The sequence below is a fragment of the Stegostoma tigrinum genome, chromosome 27 (genome assembly GCF_030684315.1).
Source record: "Stegostoma tigrinum isolate sSteTig4 chromosome 27, sSteTig4.hap1, whole genome shotgun sequence".
NCBI lineage: Eukaryota > Metazoa > Chordata > Chondrichthyes > Orectolobiformes > Stegostomatidae > Stegostoma > Stegostoma tigrinum.
In genome coordinates, this window is record NC_081380.1 from 22,195,822 (window position 1) to 22,214,505 (window position 18,684).

The following is an 18,684-nucleotide window of genomic DNA, read 5'->3' on the forward strand; positions in this document are numbered from 1 at the left end:
CTATGAAAACTACCTGTTTAATTGCAGTTGAATGTACTTTCCAAATCGACTGCTATTGTGATTCCGCAGTGTACAAGCATTTCCTATGAAAAAGTAAATCTATTAATAATTAATTACTTCATCATGTATGCTGTCTTTAGCAGATTTTAGTTTCATGTGCAAGATCACTTTAACAGAAAGAAATGGAGCAAGGTCTTTTTTTCTCTCCAAAAAAAAATCACTAATAGCAAGTTGAATTGCAAGTTGAATCCAATCTACACAAATTCAACACCTTCAATTGCTGAGGCTATGCCTCAAAAGCCATGTGGTTCAGCACATCACACCAATAACTGAGGATCTCAGGCTGGCCTGCACTTTGTTCAAAATCTCATCATACTTAAAACGTAGATGGCTGGAGCTAATCAAAAGAAAATGTTCTTCTATCCCAACTAAAATGACTTAATACTTCCTTATAGCTCTTAGTCCATTATCTTGCACTTTCTACCTAAGTCAAATTTCCATCAAAAATTGTTTGTAAAACATCCACAAATCTCTAGTATTTATTTTTGATCCTAGTTTTGTTTAACTGACAATTTCTGCACAGTAACACGTTCCAATAAGCAGCTTTTTATCCATCACGACTTCCAAGAAACATGTTGCCATTATTTTGATTGACTTTCTTCCCATGTCCTTTTTTCTGCTTATTAAATCATAAATCCAGACTTTACCAAAAAATATTACAGCTAAATCTGTTTTCCCAAAATGTAAAATTAATTGAGTTCTATTAATAGCATCCTTTTAAATTGTTTTTTCTCTTTTCCCCCCATTTCATTTTCTTTCTGTCTTGTCCCCTACCCCAACTATTCATCTTCCTTTCCGTGACATAGCTCACTTCTGATTTGACCGCAAGAGTATGTAGCCCGTTCCAAAACTTAAACCAGTGATGTTCTACAGTAGCCCACTAGGTGGTACAGAATTGTCAATCTGGGATTTGTTAACATTTTTTATTGCAAATTCTAGTGGAGAAGCACTTTTATTCTCAAATGGTTTTGCTGAGATGGTACCATATTATAAACTGTGGATTTTATGATTTCCATTACTTTTGGCATGTGGATTGGTAAATCTAAAAGACACTGCCTCAATCCTATTTTCATATAGTCCTGCCGAAGGTGTTGATTTCAGATGGATAAACTATTGAAATCTCTTCAGATCACACACTTCTATCTCCTATGTCCGTGTGACCCTGATACATCTCTGATCCAGGAACGCATTTGCAGTTATGACTCCTGCTGGAGACTAGCACACCGGTTAGCACTGCTGCTTCCCAGCACCAGGGATCAGGGTTCGATTCCAGCCTTGGGTGCCCTTGCTTCGAATTTGTACATTCTCCCCATGTCTGTGTAGGTTTCCTCCAGTTTCTTCCCACAATCCAAACATGTACTAAATTGGCCCATAATGTCTGGAGATATGTAGGCTAGGTGGATTAACCATTGTAAATGTAGGGTTAGGAAGCTACGGTGAGGGAGTGGGTCTGGGTCTGGGTGGAATGGTTTTATGAGGGTCAGCATAGATTCCATGGGCCAAATGGCCTCTTTCTGCACTTTAGGGATTCTATGATTTTATATTGAGCTACAAACACCATTTACAATGTCTGCACTGCCAGTGGTGAATGAACGTCACTGCAGCACTAATGCTTATGATTTCAAATTACCTTGCAGAACACTGGCCACAAAGAATTTGATGTGCAAAAACTGATATGTCTAGTAAGGGTCTGGTTAGCTATATATACATCATGTGAATACTTATGTTTATAAATATTTAATTAAATTCTCAAACATATATACGAAAACAGAAAGCTTTGTTACCAAATGCCTCCATCACAGGATTGGAATCTAACACTCTCTTCTCTATCTTTTCCACATTTTTCCGGCAATTAACAGACGTGGGTGAGGTAGCAACTGTAGCAAAGTAGTTCATAAGGCAACGGGATGTCCATGTCTGCAAAAAATAAAAGGAAATAGTATCAATAAGTATGATATCAAAGTTCAGTCTTAACACTGGATACTGAACTCCGTCATTTGTAACAAGAAAGTACGTTTACTTGGTTGCATCCTGGTCACTTCCTTGCCTTTAAGTTCAACAGAAAAAGTGTCCCCCAAATTCTGGAGCTCTTAAAATACCAGTTTTAATAAGGTGATCAAAGCTATTCCATCAAAACACTACTGAAAAAATATAACACAATGTTCTGAACCTACTGTACCATGACTGAAAGAGAGATAGATCAATAAAGAAAGTTAAATGGAATCTTAATATTTTAATCAGTTTTAATGATCAGGCACTTTCCACAGTTTTTCCATAACCACAATGCAAATTTATTTATTCCTCTCATGTCTCTCATGCTGAGTTCTTACCTTTCCAGCACCACTCTCCCCACTGACTATAAGTGACTGGTTAACTGGTTCAATATGGCTTTGTACATTCCTGAATGCTTCCTCAGCCACAGTAAAGATGTGCGGTTTCAATTCCTAAAGAACAGAAAGACTTAACCTCTCAAATGTTTTATCTATCCAAACAGACACTAAGGCAACAAAACAGGAAAATGAATTGAATTATTAATGATGTTAAGCTGGAAAATTTAAGCCAGCACAAACATAAACCTGCAGCTGCTGCTAATAAATGTGTCTCTGTAGAGATCAAAATGAATTTTCTGACTACAATATCATCATTAGATAAAATAATTATGGTGTTTTTCCTAAAGATTGTCAAACCACACAACTAGGAAACCAGAGGAATTTTCTCTCATTTGGTTAACTTTAAGGACAAATTTTAACAGCCTGTGTAAATGCATGGTCTGCCTATAGTGTACGTTACATTTAATAAACGGTCAGAATACTTTAGGCACAAATAGAATATTAATATCTTGATTATCCAGGTTACAGAATTATTAAGAATAACATTAAATTAATTACTTGTTTCAATAATTTTTATTACAAAAGCACAACTTTATACTTGAGTTACCTGTGGTCGAGATGCAGAGTGGTATACCTTCATAATGTCGGGGCAATACAAATTAGAAACAGGCTGGAATGGGTTAAGAGCCACCAGTGTACACCCAGCATTGGTATAAAACACACTGGCCACATATCTTGCTTGTAGACATTTTAAAACTGGGAGACAGAAGAAGAACATGAATTTATGCAGGTTTCTAAACATTGAAATGCTGAAATATTTAAAACATTGTTTTGTACAGTAATCTGTTAACCAAAACTATTTTAATTATAATGTAATGTCTATAAAGAATAGGTACATTTAACGTATGGTCCCCAAGTTTGCCCAAAGTCTCTATCAGAATGTACTTTGGCTTTTCTTTAGCAATAACAATCAGATCACTTATGTAATAATTTCTCAACCCTGAATTTGAATGAACATGGAGAGTGACAGCATTTGAAACCTGTCAAATCAACTCATTCTTGTAAATATGCTTCTGTTGGAGATGCACCCTTATGTTTACCACTCTTCTTTTTCTGACCATAATGGGTGCTGTGAAGTATTTCCAGAGACACCTTACTTCACATTGACATTTTTACGTCAATTTTTTTTAATTCATTCATTGGAAGTGGACTTCACTGGCTGGGCCAGCATTTATCAGTCAGCCCCAAATGCCATCCAGGCGATGGCGGTGGTGAGCTGCCTTCCTGAACCTGTAGTCAATGTGTTGTCGGAAGTGAATTCCAGAATTTTGAGCCGGCAACACTGATCAAACTGTGATATATTTCCAAGTCAGGATGGTGCGACTCCAAGGGAACTTGAAGGTGACGTTCTAATAAAACAGATGTTCTTGTCCTTTTAGATGGTATTGATCATGGGTTTGAAAGGTAGTGTCTATAGAACCTTGATAATTTCTTCAACGCATGTTAGAGACGGTGCACACGTTTGCTACTGTGTCGGTGGTGGACTGCATGAGTATTTGTGAAAGTGGTGCCAATCAAACGAGTTGCTTTCTCCCGATTGGTGTTCAGCTTCCTAAATGTTGCTGGAGCTGTGTGCATCTACGCCAATGGGGAGTAATCCATTACACTCTTGATATGTGCCTCATAGATGGGTGAAGGCTTTGGGAGTCTGAAGGTGAATTGCTTGTTGCAGCATTCCTAGCCTCTGATCTGTTCACTTTGACACGGTATTAATATGGCTGGGCCAGTTCAATTTCTGGTCAGCGCCAGGGTATTGATAGGGGGAAATTTAGTGATGGTAATGCAACTGAATGTCAACAGTCAATGGTTACATTCTTTCTTGTTGGATATGGCCATTGCATGACACTTATATGGCATGAATGTTGTTTGTATTTTTCAGCCCAAACCTGTATATTGTACAGGTCTTGCTGCATTTGGGCATGGACTACTGCAGTATCTGAAGAGTCAAAAATGTGCTGAACATTGTGAATCACTAGAACATGTCTCCACTTCTGATCTAATGATTGAGGAAAATTAATTGATGAAGCTCTTGAAAATACTTGGGCATATGACAATACCCCTGAGGAGCTCTTACTGAAATGTCCTGGAGACAAGATGACTGACCTCCAATAGCCTAACCATTTTCCTTTAATTTAGGTTGACCTCACTCATGGACTTTCCCATTGGCTCTAATTTTGCTAGGAATCCTTGACACCATATGTAGTCAAATGTAGCCTTAATATTAGCCACCGTCACACTCACCTCAACATGTGCCTTGTTCGACCATTACAAACATATAAAATACTATCATACTTGAATCATATTCAAACATCCATACTTTGAAAACAGCTATTCCACATATATCAGGCCATTAACCAATTAAGTAGTTACCTGTGGCAGTTGTCACTGGGTTGACTTTAGTGAGGTCATCAAACAGGTGTAAGTTCTCTTCGTTAATGAGGAAAGCTTTTACTTCTGCAAGTGTAGGATTCATTACAGTGTGATCTGAAGCATTTGGGGACTTTTTGAAACCATTGCTCTGTAAACAGAATCATAAAATAGACAGCATGTATCTTTTCTACAGTATGAACCCACTTGCTTAATTTTATTGCTAGCTAGTATTTTTCCTGAAAGAGCAGTATACAATGTTTGTTTTTACAGAATGGAAATCATAAGAGACGTTGGTCCACTAATGCTTGTTTTGCTCTCTCTATATCGCTCTAATTTTAGGAGAGGTGCTGCTGAAACGAGGGTGCAACACATTTAATTACTGAACTGAACTTGTAATCTTGGCATTAGTTATTTAGAAAACTTCAGTTCATTCTCTTTTTGTGAAACATAGGTCAGTAGCACATGATCTAAAATATACAAAAATGTTGCATTATGTTTTTAAGTTTATTAAATCTGGTAATAGAATTCCATGAAAACAAAAAAAAATACTAAAGAATACTTAGAATATTAAAGAATACAGAAAATAAAAGCACTGGTCTCTGCATCTGCTCTGTGCATTATTATGATCCCAGCTGATGGTAATACAAGTTGTCGGATGCCAGAATGAAACCTGGCTTGAGAGACCATAAGGTTTACTTTTGCAATTTGTTAGCCTTGGTGATAGGTTACTAAATGTATTCACACAAGGCTACCAATGTACTTTTAACAAAATAAGACAAGATTATTATTAAAAAGTAAAAAAAAAGTACATACAATTTGGAAATATAATATGAAGAAAAGCAAAAAGATTCAACTCTTCCACAGAAATATCCTTTCTAGACATTCAACCCCTCCAATCTTCACATTTTAATATTTCATTCTGACGATGAGGTTGCAAGTGTTTCCTTTCAACAACTTTCTGCACATCCACATCCATAGTCCCTCTGTTGCTCCCTGAAATACACCAACACAAGCTAGCTCACTGATTTTTCTTCCTCACTGAATTCCATGGAAAGAAACTAAGGGCTTTTTCCTGTTAGTTTAAATATTTTTGAAGCTATTAAACAATACATTTACTGGTATATATCTTTTCTTCAGAACTGACCCTGCTCCTGACCTCTGGCATCTCTTATTCTGGATCATAATAGCTCAACGTAGTAAACACTTCAATTATCTCAACAATTAATTATTTAGTCATTTAGCTTAAGTCACATTTCTTGGAAATACTGTTTTGACTCAACGAAAAATAAAAATTCCAACAAAGTCACGCCCATAGAACTGAAGACCAAACACCCATTTATCACCACGTTGGAACACCAAGTTCCAAAACTCAATAATTTACTAGAACCTTCATCACAACATACATATACAGCAGGGGCATGGAGGGCTGCACAGAAAGATACAACATTGCTTTTCAACTCTGGGGTCTCAGTTGACATGGAACAAAAGGGTGAGAAGATTCCTTCACATGTCAGTTGTAAGGATCCTAGGTGGGACCATAACAATAAATTGTCCTTGTTAGCGAACTCTTTAAAGGAGGTACAAGATAGTTGGTGTATGAACTAATGGAAATGATCATGCTAGTACAGAGTATTATTCTGATATAAAACAATGAACTGCGGAATAATACACAAATAAAAACAGAAATTGGAGAAACTCAGCAAGTCTTGCAGCATCTGTGGAAAGAAAATAGAGTTAATGTTTTGAGTTTAGTGATGAAGGATCGTTAGTCTTGAAACATTGGCAGCATCTATACAGACAAAACAGAGTCAATGTTTCAAGACTAACAACCCTTCATCACTAGACTCAAAACGTTAACTCTGTTTTCTTTCCACAGATGCTGCAAGACTTGCTGAATTTCTCCAGCAATTTCTGTTTTTGTTTGAGTATTATTCCGAGTTGACGTTGAGATACATCTAAAAGGGATCGAAAATCTAAAACCTTGAAACTAGAGATGTGGGTATTAGGTGCCAAAAAAGATAATACTGCTTCTTCACCTATACATTACAAGGGACATACTACATTAAAAATTCAAGCATTTGACTTGAACTTTGCCCTGGTAAGAAACCAACTAACGAAACATCCAATTCTTTTTAGTAAGTTAAACATCTACATTGAACTTATGAAATTCCCACAGTCAACACCAATAGATATTTGTGCTCATTATGAAAGACGAAATTAACTTCGCTTTCTCAGAACCAAGCATTCCTCATTCTGATGAAAAGAAAAAGTGAAGACCTGTTAATTGTGATATTGATCAAAGATGACAAAAATGTTTTTTTGCTGGATCTGCCTCAGGTAATTTTCTATTATTCATCACTTCCATGCCTATTTTAACTCTCCCATGTTTGATGAAATCAAAATGTTAATTCCAATCTATATTGCTTAGCCTTATGATAAAAAAGTCAGTATTTCTGTTCTTCTTCTTTGGATACATTATTAGAATTGGCTTTGGCAACTATTTCATCTTGAGAACACCCAAATTGAGTTTTTAAAAGTACTCTAAGTTTGAATCTTTTCAGTTTTAAATTTTCAGTTTGCTTTCTATTTTTAATATCTTCACTAATTCTGAAGTCAAAATCAAACTCCATCAATGATAAATGAGGGAAGAGCTGATCCACAAAGATCAGGCATGGCTCACAGTTAGATTTTCAGCTTGTGCTATGCTGGCTGATCTTAGCCTGGGAGGTAGTACTTCAATTTACTTGATCGTACTGGCTTACGAAAAGTGGAAAAGCAACTGAAATTAGCTATAGTTCCTGATCTCTCCCAATCATTAGCAAGAACTACTAGGACCAATTAAGCAAACTCCGGGCAAGAAGAGGGGCACACACAACTGCAATAAACAATTCAGGCTCAAATAGCCTGTAGAGACTTGCTGGCAAATCTTGTGAATTTGGAACTGCAGCTTAAACACACTGAAAGTCAAGCAGCAGCTAAAGAACTACTTCAAAGTAAGGAGACATCATCTTCCAAACGAGCAAGAAATAGCATGGTGTTGCAAACATAACAGAATAGCAATAAAGGAATTAAGGGATATGGTGAGAACACGGGTAAGTGGGTCTGAGTCCACGAAAAGATCAGCCATGATCTTATTGAATGGCAGAGCAGGCTCGAAGGGCCGAACAGCCTACTCCTGCTCCTAGTTCTCATGTTCTTATGTAAGTTTTCTCTCAAAAATAACTCTTAGCTCAATAGCTTGTCTTCTTTTCTCCCCCCACTGGTTGTAAGGGGATAAAAATTTTCTTCTAAAATGTGGCATGAACTACAAATAGGCCAAAAGGATAATTCGGAACACTTCCAGCAGGTTTTATTATGTAAATACCTTCCTCTGTTTTCTGTAGATTACACACATATTTAGGGCTCAGGAGTTTGCCACAAGTTTCTAGATCATGGTTCACTGTGTTTTAAAGAATAGCTTTTGGTTTTAGGAATTAAAGTCTTGATTGTAGAAAATAGGATTAATGTAATCAGTACAAATTTGAAATCTATCACACTTAAAAGGTTGGGGTCATGTTGAGTTAAGAGGCAAACAGCTTGAAAAGTAAAACGTAAAACCAGAAAACTGCAGGTGGGCTTTTTTTAAAAACAGAAAACCTGGGAGCATGTTGCCTGTTCTCCTTGCACAGCAGTACATTCTCTAGACGTTTTGTGTTTTGAAAATATTCAGCGTCCCTGAAAGGGTGTAAACTCATTTATTTCTCCAGATCACAGAAAAAGAACTGTAAATTACAGATAATTAATTTAAAGGTTATCATGAACACACACCAGAGCTGGCTATGCCATTGTGGTGATGGGTAGAATTCTGGGACTGAGAGTGTTAATCACAGTTTGGAATTAGTGTGTGTAGTTTGCAGCTCACGAAAGAACAACAGCCAAAGGAAATGGCAGTTAGCATTACCTGCACTGTATGCAAAATAAAATACCACTCCATCATTAAAGTGTGGAAGATAGATAAAGCTTAAGCTAAATTTGAATCTTGTGAGGGAACAGAACCTGGAAGATGGATTATGTTTGAAGCTAGCTGGAGATAGTTGGTCTCACCGTACCTTATTGTAAAAGGAAGTAGCAGCTGAACTGGTTTGAAAGAATTGAAAAGTAGCCATAACAAAGGACTGACTACAGGTATCCACAGTCAAGAAATGGTAAATGCAAGTATTGCTTCTGAGATTAACTGGAGCAGGAGAGGATTCTCCAAAGGAATGTGGCACACATTTGCATGGTCTCTACAGAATTTTAATGATTCATGTGTCTTATTAGTGATTTTGGGGGTGATTATAAAGTGGAGTGCACAACTATAGTATTAATAATGTTATCTTCTTCATATTTGCTTTTCTAACATATTCCACATACAATATGAACATACAAATTAGAAGAAGTGGACCACTTGGCCCCAAGCCTGTACTGCCATTTGAGAAAATTTGAAAACTCCTTGTTGCCACCTAACCTTCCCCGCAATAATCTTTCGCCATTTTGCTTATGATAATCCAACTCTGCCTGAAAAGCATTCAAAGATATTTTCCACTGCCTTTAAAAGAAACAGTGAAAGACTCACAGCCATGAGCAAAAGAAAACTCCTCATCTTTGTATTAAATAGGAAACAGTTTATTTGTAAAGTGACCCCTAGTTCTGGATTTCCACACAAGAGGAAAACAGACTTTCCACTTTCACCCTGCCTCTTCTAAATCCAGTGGATACAAATCTAGTCTGCCTAACCTTTCTTCAATAACACAACCCACACTTTCTAAGTATTAGTCTAGTAAACATCTGAACTGCTTCCAATACACTTATGTTTCCTTCATTCCTTCTATAACGACACCAATACTGCGCAAAATACACCATGAGAGGTCTCGCCAATATTAGTGAAGCATAACTACCCTACTTATGTATTCAATTTCCCTCATCGTAAGATAGAGTTAACAGTGTTTGTCTTTTGCCTAGGATGGGGTATTTCAAGACCAGGGGAATACATTTAAGGGGAGAGAAGAAAGATTGGTGGGACTAGTTTAGCTTGAGATTATGTTTGGCATGTACAGGATGGACCGAAGGGTCTGTTTCTGTGCTGTATGACTCCATGACTCTATAAACAACACTATTAACTTTAATAATTACTTCCTGATTCTGCATAATAACCTTTTGAGATTCTTGCATTAGGATACTCAGATTCCTCTGCATCTCAGAGTTCCTCAATTTCTCACCATTTAGACAACATGCATCTTTTTATTCTCCATGCCAAAAAGGACAATTTCACATGTTCCCACATTGTACTCAATTTGCTGATTTTTTAATCACCCATTTAACCCATCCATATCCATCTGTCACCTAATGTCCTCTTCACAGCTTACTTTCCTATCCATCCATCTGTCATTAGCTAAAATAGAAACTGTACTTTTGATCTCTTGATGCAAGTCATTTACAGAACATTGTAAGTTGAGATCCCAGCACTGATTCTGTGACAGTGTTCGTTATATCTTGCCAGCAAGAAAACAACCCATTCATATTACCGCTGTTTATAAGTTCGCCAATCTTTAATTCACGCCAATATGTTATTTGCTACACTATGAACTTCTGTTTTTTTTAAATAACTTATGATCTGGTACCGTTTTAAATGCCTTCTGGTAATTCAAGTAGATTACGCCTGCTTTATCCACATGTTTCTACCTCCAAGGAAATACAATGAAACTGGTTAAACATGATTTCCCTTTCACAAAATTATGACTTTAATATAGCGTCTAACATCTTCCCTGTGATAGATGGCAAGCTAACTGGCCGTGCTTTCTTGTTTTCCTCCCTGAAAATAAAGTTTATATTTTGTTAAAAGAAGCTGACGTCTGGTGGTATCGTTCTAATAGTTAAAAGGAGGTGTTTGAATTTCTATTTCAACATCAATGATCTCTAGCCAGATTGTAACAAGGTGCACTGAGACAACATTCATGTTGCTGTTCCCAAAATTCATTGAATTATCTGGGAAGTATGATCAAATGACCATATTAATTTTTACAATAACAGTAAACAACGTGAGAAAAACCCTGCTGCTGTTCAATCTGGCAGAGTCACCAAACATCTCAAGTTCTTGCATACTTTGTTAAATTACCAAACGTTTTTCTTCTCTTTGAAAAGTGGACATAGATTATGGCATGGATGTGAAAAAAAACACGTATTTGAAATATACCACAACCAAAGCAAACTGCAAACTCGTTTTAACAAATCCTCTGGAATTTATTCCTAAAATCAGGATTTTCAATAATTCTTCAATTTCTAAAAAGGTAAAGAACATTTTTTAACCTAGCTTATGGGCCAAAAAATATGGTGGGCTCTTGCCAGTTCATGCGCATTGGTCCCTCTACAAGTTAAAGTCTAGCACTTATATCCTCAACTAGATCATAAGTTTCAATTTCAATTCACAAGACCTTTCTATTATTAGCAAAATCATTCTCTACTCGTGAAGGCTATTTTCAGAAATTACTACCAGAAATGTTCCCAAATAACAGTAAATAACCAATTCTAAACATTTATTGTCTCTGCCTGGTAAGGAGCCATTTTCTCTGCAGTGAGACAAAAGAGGTGGTGTGATGTACTGAATGAATAAGGAGGAAGGTTTAGGATGATGAGGTATCTGGTAGATTTTCAGTGGAGGTGCTGCATGCAATATTTAATATTTTGGACCATTAGCTTTGGTGATATTGTTGGATGCAGGAAGAAACATCAGACTGAAGTCAAATAAAGATCTGATGTTTCAGTGTGCTAAAAATCTTTTTCAGTGAATTGTCCCCAAATTTGACATCACCACACAATTTGATTTTGCACCACTGAACATTAATCTGTACACAATACAAGGGTTCTATTAACTGGATTGTCCCTTTTATGGCAGTGTTACTTTTAGGGAGATTCTTAGAAGGTTTCACACCATGCTTATGACTACTTGTCTCAAAGTTTTTTGCTGCCCACCTCATTATTATGCATTCAGGCACCATGGCACCCTTCTCACTGTAATCACACAACTGGACAGGCAGAGGTGCTCACCGCAAGCAGTATCTTGGCTGTTCTCACCAATGGTGCCATAACTATATCCCAGTTACACATCAAATCAAAAACTGAAAGCCAAGAACTCCCACACTGTTGTTCCATCACTTTTGGCAACAAGTTATCATAGTAAAAAAAGCTGGCATCTGAAGAAGCTGTAGACACATTGCTGGATGAAAGGCCTCTTTTCTGAGGTCCAAAGGCGGCCATATCCAGCCTACACCCAGATAGCAGCCAGAGTCAGTGCTATTTGTGGACCAAAAGAAATGCCCAGCCTTGCTGAAAGGTTAATAATCTCTGAGTTCTGCAAGGATAAGTGTTGCCATCTTATCTCTGCTTCCTCACCCTCACTCTAACGCTGCCAACATCCAACAATATCACCAAAGCTAATGGTCCAAAATATTAAATATTGCAAGCAACACCTCCACTGAAAATCTACCAGATACCACATCATCCTAAACCTTCCTCCTTATTCATTCAGGACATCACACCACCTCTTCTGTCTCACTGCAGAGAAAATGGCTCCTTACCAGGCAGAGACAAGTAAGTCAGACGTATGGCATTGTGGCCGGCATTCGGCTCTTCACCTCTTTTGAGAAGATCCTCGAGATGGCTGGAAAGGACAGAAACTGCTCATGTCAAATTCCAAGAGATAATAGGAACTGCAGATGCTGGAGAATCCGAGATTATGATGCAATTGTACAAAACGCTAGTACGGCCTCATTTGGAATACTGCATGCAGTTCTGGTTGCACATTTCAAGAAGGATGTGGAAGCATTGGAAAAGGTGCAGAGCAGATTTACCAGGATGTTGCCTGGTCTGGAGCACAGGCCCAATGAAGAAAGGCTGAGGGACTTGGGTCTGTTCTCATCGGAGAGAAGGAGGCTAAGAGGGGATTTAGAGACATACAAGATGATCGGAGGATTGGATAGGGTGGACAGTGAGAGTCTTTTTCCGAGGATGACGACTTCAGCTTGTACAAGGGGGCATAGTTACAAATTGAGGGGTGATAGACTTAAGACAGACGTCAGAGGCAGGTTCTTTACTCAGAGAGTGGGAAAGGGGTGGAACCTCCTGCCTGCCAATGTAGCGAACTCAGCCACATTAGGAGCATTTAAACAGTCCTTGGATAAGCATATGGACAATGATGGGATAGTGTAGGGGGAGGGGCTTAGATTAGTTCACAGGTCGGCACAACATCGAGGGCCAAAGGGCCTGTTCTGTCCTGTATTGTTCTATGTTCTACATTCTATATTCTGTTACAAGGTGTAGAGCCGGATGAACACAGCTGGCCAAACGGCAGCATAGGAGCAGGAAGGCTGATGTTTCAGGCCTACACCCTTCATCAGATTTCTGATGAAGGGTCTGGGCCCGAAACATCAACTTTCCTGCTCCTCTGATGTTGCTTGGCCTGCTGTGTTCATCCAGCTCCACACCTTGTTATCTCATGACAAATTCCAAGACATCCACATTGTGGCAACCCAGTGCGCTTTGTGCTGTGTTCTTGGATTTCCACGACTGTGAATTTACAAAGATCCTCAAGCTGCTACCCCTACTGCACAACTAATGGCCTCTGTTTTTTTAATGCAGGTAATGGCAACACCGATACAGCCACCACCCCAAAGATGCCTGCCCATGACCACCTTCTCCACCTCTGAGGATGCACTTGCAGGGCTTTTTCCTGAAACCACCACCTGCTGGAAGTCTTTCGCCTCAATGTGTTCTCTATGTAAATAAATTAAAATCAGGAGCACAAGGTGGTGCACACATCGCGAATAAAGGTGTCCCCAGCCGACAGCTTCATTGATGGTCAGTGGACTGCAGACTGCAGGAGACCAGGCACGATTTGAGTTCAGTCAAAAAAATGACCCTGTAGTGCTAACCATTAATTACTTTGTACAATCACAGGAAAAGCAGACAGTTTTGTTCAGAGGCACACAGAGAGCGAAGTGAAGTTTGGCTGACATGCACATATCTTGCTGTCTTCATGGACAGGCTGACAGTGTCTTGGAGAGCCAGCTCTAACAGGACACTCAGAGGCTGAAGGAAAAGCATGCTCACCTGCATGTCATCACTTTAGCCACTGGTGCTCAGAATTAGGCATGGGAAGAGGAAGCCAAGTGATCTTGACCCCACTCCAGCTGATCCTTCCTCTCAAGGAGAGGTAGTGGTGCCAGCAGACACACAGAGAGAAACTAGAGGACTCCCCAGAGGTTACCTCTCAGTACACTCAAAAGATCTCAGACTCACTGATCTCCATGCAATTCCCCAACCCTGCAGAGGTTGCAGCCAACAAAGATGAGCCTACATTTGGACAGGTCACTCTCAGCATGTCTGAGCCCTCTAGCTGCAAACACCCCTAGGATCATCTACCCAAATCCAACAAGCCAATAAAGTACACTAAAGAGAAAGCTCTTTCTACCGCAGCTGCAGACACCAGGACTGCACTGAGACATAGTGACTGAGCAAGGAATAAAGTGTCTCCAAGGGCACAGAATAGCAGTGACACATTATTGGAAAAATGCCCACAATTCTGAAAACATATGTGCGCTTTCAATGATGACATCTCACCGACTACCATTTTTGATGTCAGACCTAGTTATGCGACCACAATGCCAGAGTTCAGTAGCCTCTTCATGCATCCCAAGGAGGACTGGAACATTGCTCAACTTGGAGGTCTAGCCTTCATAGCAGTAGACATTATGTATCCTTCAATCCTCACATCCATTATTAAACCAAGACCTAGTAGTTTAACAAGGAGAACAGAAGCTAAACAAATTCCCATTTATGTTCCATATTTATGGGCACCTTCTGTGGGTGCAACTACGTCCATAAGTGCACATTTCTCTGGAGGCAAAGGTTAATTCCTACATGCTTAACGAAAGAACACACTCCTTCAAGCACAGGTAATGACCACTGCTCAATTACCCTCCAAACATGAACTCATAATGCAAACTTTTACACCACGCCCAATAGACAAAAATAAAATGAAACTTTATTCCACCCACTGTAAATTTGTTGCCAGCCATTCTTCTTTCTACTTGTGTAGTCGAGGTGTGGTCAAAGATGGCATGCTATTCAGGTCATGTTCCTGAGAGCGAGCTACTGGCTCCACCTAGTAAAGGTTCTCTTCTATTTTCTTCTCCCCCACTTCAGGTACCATGTTTTGTCGCTATCCCTGCCAACTCCTGTCAGATTGCAGACTCCTCACGTTCACATCCAATCCTTTTATTCAACAGTTAATATCCCCAACTTTCCCCACAGCCCTTGGCCTAATATATTGCCTTGTCCAATATTGCTATGCAATGTCCAAGCAGCAAAATCTGATGGTGGAAACTTGTGAAATCAGCTTTCAGTACTCTCCTATGCTATATTAGATCCATTTGTACATTTGTGTTGATCCCTTCACTGTCATTAACCCAGCAGAGTATAACTCGTCCCAGTCCCAAACTGGAATTTCCCACTTTCCAGTACACTGCAAACACTACCCCCAACAATATTCCTTGTTGCTTACTGCCCAAACCCCAGGTCTGACTTGGCCCACATCACAGACTGATAAATGAAGGCCCAGCCCCAAGACCAATATCTCTCCAGCTCCCTAAATGACTTATCTGTGGTGTCCAGACTGTTTTGATGACCTACAGCGCTGACTGCAGGCCGAGACTCAGACTGAAAGTTCACAGATCCCTAGACCCTGCTCACACCAAATGCATGACTCACCATGGCCAACCCCCAAACTGAGATTTGATGATGTCCTTGACTGAGAGTTGAGACTGAGAGCTTCACACTGCTGAGGGTTGTACTTCTTTGGCTTTCAGAGCCAACCATTTGGTTGAAGCACATGCCATGTATTTGCCAGATAAGCTGCTCACACATGCTACAGGTGTGACAATGATGTAGCATAGTGTCAGACAACAACATATCCATCTTCTTGGCTGTTCAGTTCTGGCTACCCTGACAAGCTGTGCCTCTGTTTACACTAAAAAGCAAGCCAAGCCATTATATTCTCACTGAAGCAGAAGTTAGAGGACCACAATGTGCTAAAGACAAAGCAAGCCTCAGATGCTGATTGTCCAAGCAAGTAGGAAATAAGTCCAAGCTAAGAGAAAAAAAATCTAAGACCCATAAAATATATCTAATGCAGATGCATGAAATTGATCTGTGTCTCTGCACAAAGAACAACTTGAAAGGAGCACTGGAACTCATGTACACATTACATTGCAAAGATTAGTGGTATTGGTCTGACTTTCAAGTTGGGAATTGGCATTGTCTCGTTGCTCCCTAGTGCACGGGAGAAGCACAAACTGCACATAAATGAGGCGAGAGTAGCTAATAATAAGACATAAATGCCTGGAAATGTCCAGCCATCAATGGTAGCAAAATTTACAACTCACCATTTTCATCTTAAGGGAAAAATCAGACTGTTTGCTCAATGTCAAGAATAGATTTTTCATTTTTACTATAAATTACGCAAGTTCCCGCCATTGCCCACACCACTGAGGACGCCAGGAAAATTCCATCTTATGTTTCTGCTCTTGATGAACTGCTGTATTCTCGATGTTTCCTAACTAACCTGTTCAGGGATGTTAATACACACCTCTGGAACAGGTATGACTTGAACTCGGGCCTCTTTGCTCAGAGGTAAGAAATCTACTACTGCACCACAAGAGTCTTTACAGATCTAATTTTCTATATTTTCTAAACAGTTGATCTGTTCAGAGATGTTACAACACACCTCTGGAATAGGTGGAACTTGAACCCAGGTGTCCTGGCTCAGAGATAGGGACACTAACACTTCATCACCATGATCCTTACAGTTGTACTCTATCCATAAATATTAAATTGTCAACAACTGTGTACTTTGAAAAACAATTTGTTCTATCAAGAATATTTTACAATTGTCTAAATTTATACTCAAACAGCAAATACAAAAGTTGTAAGAAGTTACAACTAAGAGTTACAGCTTGAAGACTGCTATCATTGAAATCTGAACATTGCTGCCAAAGCATTGCTCACAAGCCAGGACAGGGACTTAACAGTACGCATCTTGGCTCCAAGTCATTTCTAACTTGCTAGTTTTGTAACAGAACACTCACAGCCCACTGAAAATGTCTTTAATCCTAATGCCAGCATGGCATTTTTCAACAGGGTGGAGTTAAACTCAAAAATCTATTAAGGCCTGACTGTTAACACAAAGTCAGACTCAACAAGATGACTCTGTCCAAGTTAGTCGGGGACACAAGCCTATTCTTACAGTCTCAGGGAAGGAATCTTAGGAACAACATTATTGCTGCACACACTACGAATTTAATGGCTCAACTATTATGTTCAGAAAAATTCCACTCCAATATTCTTACGAAACTTTTACAGTAATTTATTTTTCCATTGCAAGGTCAAATTTAATGGGCGTACATAATTTTCAACCAAACTTTAAACTGTCCTTTCAACTGTAAGCGATTGGTCAATTTGAAATGAATCAGTATTGCAAGTGGCTGTATAAAACTACTCAAAATCCAGCAATGCAAGTTCAAACTTACCACTTAAAATCTGTGGTTATCGGACCCAATCTAGTAAAGCAGAACGCAATTTTTAAAAATCATGTGCGATTCTATATTCAAGGAAGCGGGGGTGGGGGTAAAAGAGGGGATTGCTTTTGTGCAACTTTGCCACGATATGGTCTTTAATGAAACGCATTCAGATTTATCATTATCACCATGGTCCTAGTGACAGGCCTCTGTTAAGGTGGAAAGATAAGTTTTCGCTGCATTTAAAATCAAAATATTTTCAAACTTGCTCCTTTCCAGAAATAAACAAGTTTTTCAGAAGTGCATTTTCATTATAACGAGTCATGCCAATAAACCGCAAACTGCATTCCTCGTTATTCAACGGTAGTTTGCATCACGGCCGAGCTTCATCCTGCCCTCTTGACCGTCAAACACACTCGTAAGACAAGGGATAGAGAAAGTCGGTTTGGAAATACGATGGAAATTCGAATACAATTGTATTTTTGGACATCAGGAAAAGCGAATTATAGTCATGAATCGCAGATGATTCAATTTCCCTCTTTTGTCTAGACTTCTCACGACCTAGAATTAAAAGCAAGTATTTAATTCACGGCGGCACTATCACAGCAATCTTGCCACTTAACAGGTTTAGGCGATGCTAGTTTTATCCCAACCAGCAAAAAGAAAACCGCGACCTACAATCGTCCAGGCTCTTTCCCTCAACGATCAGGAAGTCACCTTTTACAGTTTGGTGACAAGACGTAAAATCAAAAGAAGAACCGCACTTACATAGAGCGTTTCGCAACTTCTAACACTCCTTGGCTCTTTGCAACAAAACCAAATCCTATCGTCGTTTGGTGACTATCAAAGTGGTTGAGATTGCATGTTATTTGAAATTCCCAAGATCGGCAGCGCTTCTTTTCCCCCGACGCGTAGTATCGTTTGAAATACTTCTCATCACCTTGCTGATTTTTAATTTTCGAACAAAACACTGCAATTCGCTTCACAATCGAAGAAGAGCGGTAGTGAGAGTGTGCAGTACAGTGAGACATATGGATATCACTCTTTCTATGGATAAATCAAACTCTCCGCCTCATTTAGACCGTTCGAGTGGCAGTGAAGCGCTGACGGTGGCGGTTACAGAGGCCAACAACCCCTCATCTCGAGCCTTTCTGAGCCTCTCCATCTTACCTGGCTCCCCGCTGCCGAGGGGGCAGCTCCCCGCGCGCGCTGAGCCTCCCTCAGATCTCGCTGAACGTTGCCTATGAAAGTTGCCATTCCCGCTCTCCATCCCGAGC

General features: G+C 39.3%; 1 protein-coding gene across 4 annotated transcripts in view; it reads right to left on the reverse strand.

Moving 5' to 3' along the window:
- LOC125464536 (unconventional myosin-XIX) overlaps positions 1 to 18,684 on the reverse strand; it is a 70,939-nt gene that overhangs the window by 37,286 nt on the left and 14,969 nt on the right. For 2 of the 4 annotated variants that reach the window (XR_007250032.1, XM_048557023.2), the window contains exons 1-6: positions 18,578 to 18,678; positions 4,821 to 4,968; positions 2,998 to 3,146; positions 2,391 to 2,504; positions 1,845 to 1,977; positions 14 to 83 (exon numbers count right to left, since the gene is read on the reverse strand). Coding sequence is in view for 3 of the 4 variants with exons in the window: in XM_048557023.2 (XP_048412980.1) it covers positions 14 to 83; positions 1,845 to 1,977; positions 2,391 to 2,504; positions 2,998 to 3,146; positions 4,821 to 4,968; positions 18,578 to 18,664 (701 nt within the window). In the remaining variant the exon portion in view is untranslated. Of the gene's footprint in view, positions 1 to 13; positions 84 to 1,844; positions 1,978 to 2,390; positions 2,505 to 2,997; positions 3,147 to 4,820; positions 4,969 to 18,175; positions 18,540 to 18,577; positions 18,679 to 18,684 lie in introns of those variants that run through there. The other 2 variants (XM_048557024.2, XM_048557025.2) reach the window with 2 other exon arrangements.